The sequence below is a fragment of the Garra rufa genome, chromosome 19 (genome assembly GCF_049309525.1).
Source record: "Garra rufa chromosome 19, GarRuf1.0, whole genome shotgun sequence".
NCBI classification, from domain to species: Eukaryota; Metazoa; Chordata; class Actinopteri; order Cypriniformes; family Cyprinidae; genus Garra; species Garra rufa.
This window is the reverse complement of record NC_133379.1, coordinates 39246600-39252825: the sequence shown is the minus strand read 5'-3', so window position 1 is coordinate 39252825 and position 6226 is coordinate 39246600. Positions and strand designations below refer to the sequence as shown.

At 27.9% G+C, this 6226-nt stretch overlaps 1 protein-coding gene across 1 annotated transcript in view; it reads left to right on the top strand.

Moving 5' to 3' along the window:
* sema4d (sema domain, immunoglobulin domain (Ig), transmembrane domain (TM) and short cytoplasmic domain, (semaphorin) 4D) overlaps positions 1-4343 on the top strand; it is a 5566-nt gene extending 1223 nt beyond the window's left edge. Inside the window, exons 2-3 of the mRNA XM_073824061.1 lie at positions 1676-1722; positions 3221-4343. Of these exons, the coding sequence (XP_073680162.1) occupies positions 1676-1722; positions 3221-4164 (991 nt within the window). The 3' untranslated portion in view covers positions 4165-4343. The remainder of the gene's footprint in view (positions 1-1675; positions 1723-3220) is intronic.
* Positions 4344-6226: the final 1883 nt, after the last annotated feature.

Sequence of the window (6226 nt, the reverse complement as noted above, 5' to 3'; positions counted from 1 at the left end):
AATTTTGCTGTGCAGTCCTAATAAGTTTTAAAAACTCTTTTAATTATTTTTGAATGTTTTATGCAAGTCGGATGGCTTATATTTACACTTTTTATAATTTATTACTACATGTTTTATTTAATTTAGTTACTGTAATTTCTATACATTTTTAAGTATAATGCTTTGTATGCTTTATGTAATCATTTTCTGTATAAAAAAATGTACTAGTCAATATTTTAATGTAATTTAATTTAATATCATTTGATGATTATATTATAATATTAGATGATTAAACAAATAAATGAAATTTGAACAGGTTATAAAAGCTGGTGACCCTACACAGGGCAAGCAATTTGGGTAAAAAAATAAATAAATAAAATAAAATTAAATTAAATTAAAAGACAAGGACAAGCAGTTTGGAAAATGAATGGGTGTGAAATAAAATATAATATAATACAAAATTAATAATATTTAATTATATTTATATTTTAAATTATATTTATTATATTATTTTTTTATGGTTGTAAAATAAAAATAGACAAAAATGTTAAAATTATATAAATATAAAATAATAAAATAATAAAGTTAAATAACAAAAATAATTTTAAGAAATCAATCAAAGTAAATGATAAAAATTTCAAACAGTTTATAAAAGATGGAGACCCTACACATGGCAAGCAATTTGGGAAAAATAAAATTACATAAAATATTAAAAATAAAATAAAATAAAATAAGAAACATTAGGACAAGCAGTTTGGAAAAATTAATGGCTGTGAAATCAAATGTAATATAAAACAAATGTAGTAATATTTCATTGATATAATAAAATGATAAAATGATATTTATATTTTTAATTATATGTATTATATTATATTTTATGGTTGTGTAATAAAAATAGACAAAAAGGTTAATATTATTTATATATATTAAAATAAAAAGTTAAGTAACAAAAATAATAATTAAAGAAACATCAAATTAAATGATTGAAAATAAATGTAAAAAATGTAAATGTCCAAATAATAATAAAAAAGGGAAATTTTAGGAAAATAAATGGAATGTATGTGAAATACATGAAATTGTTAAAAGAAAATAAAGATAATAAACTATATAACATAAAAATAAAAAACATAATAATAAAACAGAATGGTTAAAAAAAATAATATATATATATATATATATATATATATTATATATATATATATAATATATATATATATATATATATATATATTTACATTTATAATATAATTCATTTGATATAATTTATAATTTAATAGTCAGAGGATTTAATGTATATTGTGTGCCTATATTTACTCTTTGCAGTTTTGTTTTATATCATTTAAAATTTGTAATTTTTTTTCCTACTTTTTAATATGCTTTAAAATGTTTTAGGAATTGTCATAATCATTTACATTTTTATTTGTTATTATATAATTTTAATTCATATCATTTCATTACATAAATCAGTAGGTCATTTGAGTCAGAGCAATCATAATTTATATATTATATATATTTTGTTTTTCATTTCTGCAAGTTTTTCCCAGTAGTACATACTTCTTAATTCAAGAGTGTTTTAAAGACATATTTTTGAATGTATTTTGTGAAATATGTTTGCCATCCAGTATTATCATGTTCAATCAGGTGTGTCTGTGTTTACGCTGTAATTACTCTGGGTGTTTTGTGTGTGTGTTTGCAGGAAGTTGATTCAGAGCCTCAGAGGGGATGCTGGGATATGTCCTCCAGGTATGTCATGTAGAAATGTCATCAGTATTAAATTAAACTCAGTAAAGCAGCTCAAATGATCCAGTTTTAGTTTCTGCTTTTGTTTGTATAGGTTTATTCTTAACTGCATGTACAGTAACTGGTACAGACTAAGAAAAAAATGAGGGCATGCAAACAGTGTCACTGTATTTATAATAATTATATAGACATGTACTAACAAAAAAAAGTAAGATTTAAGGTGCATTTGAGTGTGTGTACTTGTTCTACATTTCTAATTTATTATAATGTAGTATATTATTATACATTTTATATAGTTTTTAGAATTTATTATATATATTTTTTTATTGAAAATAAAATTCATTTAGCTTAAATATTTCTCTTTATAATATAACTTATGCCTTATAATTATAGAGTCAGAGAAACAATAATCATAATTTATAGTTTTATATGCTATGATGAATCTCAGAAATTAAATAACAAATAAAAAAATATTTACTTGCAATGTTTGTCTTATTATAAATTATAGATTTTATATATTATTTTTGAATAATTTATTATATATATTTTAAGTGTAATTTAAGCATAATTAGTTTAAATATTTCTTTAAAAATATAAAGCATAAAATATATTATACAGTTAGAGGAATAATAATGTTTGTAATAATATATGTTTTGTGTGTGCGTGTGTATAAATATATAAACGAATTGAAAAAAAATTTAATTATTGAGTCTTAGTAAATTACAAATAAATTAATCAAATATTTACTTCAAATGTTTATAATTTGTGTAAAATTTATTTTAATTTAATATATATATATATATATATATATATATATATTATTTAGATTTTCTATATTATTTTTGTATAATTTATTATTTCTTTTATTATATATATATATACATATATATATGTGTGTGTGTGTGTGTGTGTGTGTATATATATATATATATATATATATATATATATATATATATATATTAAATTCAATATTTGATGACTGTATTACATAAAAAAATATTTTTATTACAGTAATTTATTTTAAAATAAAATACTTTTAAATATAAATATTTAAAACCAAAATTAAATAATAATAAATTAAAATAATAAAAATTGATACTGACCTGACAGCTTGATTTTGATGACTGTATTACATATAATATTTTTGGCATTATGCTAATAAGAAGAAATCTGCCACAAATGTCTTAAAAGCTAAATATAATTTCTTTTCTTTCTTTTTCTTGCACAAAAGGGACCTTTTTTATTTTTGTTTAATTATTTGTGCATTTTTGACATTACTTCAAAACAGTAATTTTATTTAAAAAAAAAATAAAAATATAAAAAATAAAAATTGACCGTCATGATTTTTTTATATATTTTTTGCTTTTTTAATTTTTATTTACTGTATTTATTTTTGCATTTTGACATTCATACAATTTTTTTTTTTTTTGGCATAAAAGGGACCTTTTTATTTTTAAATGTAATTAAACTAGTAATGACCCCTAACTCTCTTCCATTGCAGTTGCTCCTCTGGCGGTGGCCGACTATCAGCAGGTGTTGGTGAAGCCGGGCGGTTCGGCCGATCTGCCGTGTCAGGTGCGATCAAACCTAGCTCAGGTGTTGTGGAAACTCAACGGCCACATCCTGACCGAAGCTTCACGCTTCCTCCTGCTGAACGAGAACGGGCTGCTGATCTACAGCGTGACGCCAGAGGACGCCGGCCGCTACGAATGCTGGTCCGTCGAATCGGCATCAGGACAGAACTTCACCCGTCTGCTGGCGGGATACACGCTTCGGCTGGAGCTTCCCGAGAGCACGCCGTCGATATCCGCTCAGCATCCGTCCAGCGCAGCATCCGCGTCAGCGTCCACGGTCACGGTCACTCCGGTGGAAGGTAATAACGGTAACGGCTCGGGACTAACGCCGGCTCACACGGACGCTCCCTCACTAACAACCCCTCCCAGCAATGCCATTAAACCCAAATCCTACATCCCTCCGGAGGTCAGCAACTTACCGACACGCACCGAGACGCTCGACCCCTCGGCTAAATACATTCAACACGACAACAGCGTTGCCCTGCTGTCTCTCTTCCTGCTTTTCTTCCTGTTGTTCCTCGCCGCTTTGGCGTACAACTGTTACATGCAGTACCTGCCTGCGCCGTGTCTCCGCCTGCGATCCGCTCTCCTCGGCTCCAATAAAAAGCCGCAGCAGGAGTACGCGGCCTGTGAAGCCGGTCTGATGGAGCCAGTGCAGGAAAAGACGGATCCGGCCAATCAGAACGGAGCGCATCCGTTGCGCGCGCTCAGAGACACCGGATACGAGACGGAACCGGAATGCGGCAACGGCGGAGTTCCGTCCGGCAGCTACGAGGACGTCAACGATAGTCCCGTGAAAGAGCGGCCCTTTGACGTTGAGTGCGCGTCGCAGCCGATCGAATACGCAGACGCAGACGCGGCGACATGCTGAAAACAAACAAACAAACGCAGAATTCCAAATAAGATTCCAAATTGGAAACATTGTTTACCAAATTGGTAAGTTTCGTGATGTTTTCCAAATTGGAGCACCGGACTGTATTTGAATATTTCGGTGGTGGTTTTTTGGGGGTGTTTGACGTTCACCTTTGGCTTTCACTGCAAAAATGTATTTCTTAGTTTGAATTACTTAGCATGATTTTTATTACAAATATATAAAAATTCTTAAATAAAGATAAATTAAGATTTACTTGAGTCTTGCTTTATATATACATTCATTAAAAAAAGTTAATAGATAAATATTCATGCACAAAATCAATCATAAAATGTGTCCTGACAGAATATTTGTCATGTACATATACAAAAACTATTAACAAAATAAGCTGTTTTTTGTACAAAAACCTTTTTTTGCAACAAAGGGACTTTTTTTATTTTTATTTATTTATTTTTGGATTTCAGCATTTTATTAAAAAAAAAATAATAAGAAGAAAAATTGTTATTGTGTTTGTCCTGATGGGCTGATTTTGATGATTGTATTACATATAAAGTATTTTTTTAGACATTATGCTTATTAGAAGAAATCTGCCACAAAAACACAGCAAAATATAATTTCTAGCTTTTTTATTTTTAGGTGAAACCCTAAACTTTTTTATTGCACATAATTTTTTTTTTATTATTATTTTTGCATTTCAACATTACTTAAATAATAAAATTAAAATAACAAATTAAAATAGAAATAATAAAAATTGTTACTGTCCTGACAGCTTGATTATGATGACTGTATTAAATATAAAGTATTGTCTGGCATTATGCTTATTAGAAGACATCTGCCACATAAAAGGGACCCTTATTATTTTTTTTATTTAAGTTTTTTTGCATTTCAACATTCACAAAAATACAGCAAAATACAATATTGATTTTTACGTGAAACTTTTTTTTTTCACATAAATTTTATTTATTTATTTTTACGTTTTGACATTATTTCATAACCAGTAATTTTCTGAAAAAAAAAAAATGCATATTCGAAGAAATCTGGCACAAATGTCAAAAGTTTTACAATGACAGTTTTTACTATATTTTTTTTACCTTTTTATATATATAAAATAAAAATATATATATTTTATATTTTTTTTTTTTGCATTTTCATAACAGTAATTTTATTTTAAAAAATAAAAGGGAATTAAAAAAAATTCTAAAAATTGTTATTGTCCTGACATGTTGCTTTTGATGACTCAATAATAATAATAATAATAATACTGAAAAAAATATACAATTATCTTTTCTTTTCTTTTTCTTTTTTTACAGTTTTTACAATAATTTTTTGCATTTGAGCTATTTTTTTACTCTTTATTTTGGCATATTGCATTGTGACATTATTTATGACTTAAATACAACAATAACAATTATAGTGTCCACAAGTTTTTAAGAATTTGTCATAAAATGACTCCACTCACAGATACTTTGAGATTTTTTTTTTTTTCAGAAAAAAAGACTCATTTTCCTTCTCAAGTAGGTGTGTCTTGATTTAAGAATTTTGAGATATTTCTAATGTAAAACACAACAAATACAGAGCGAGTGCATCATTTTTGCAGTGTTGAGTCTGACCTGAAGTCATTGCATCGAGTTGATTTGGGACTGAAGGTGTTCTGCTTTGTCTGTGTGTGATGTCCAATCTCAGGGATGTTTCAGTGTCACACATGCAGGATTTCACGTGAGGAGGAAACATGCTCTAGAACGCTCAAACACGGAGCCAGGCTGAAAGAAATGGTTTCCTCGCGTTTATAAACGAGACCAAAAATGTCTAAACACTGTGATGTGTTTCTTGCACAGCTTCCTGTGGCTGTTTCTGCTGTTGTTGCAGATGAGATGTCTAACACACTTTAACCTGACAGACAGCCTCTGTCTCACTTAACAATGTTTTAGAAGAAAGTTGCTTCGTGACACTTTTCCACTGTAGTCCACAAACGGGAGCTTTGAAAACGTTTTTCTCAAAGAAGAAAGCTTTATGTTTCAGATATTTTTAAAGATATTATATTATTTAATCATCCGTCAGCAAT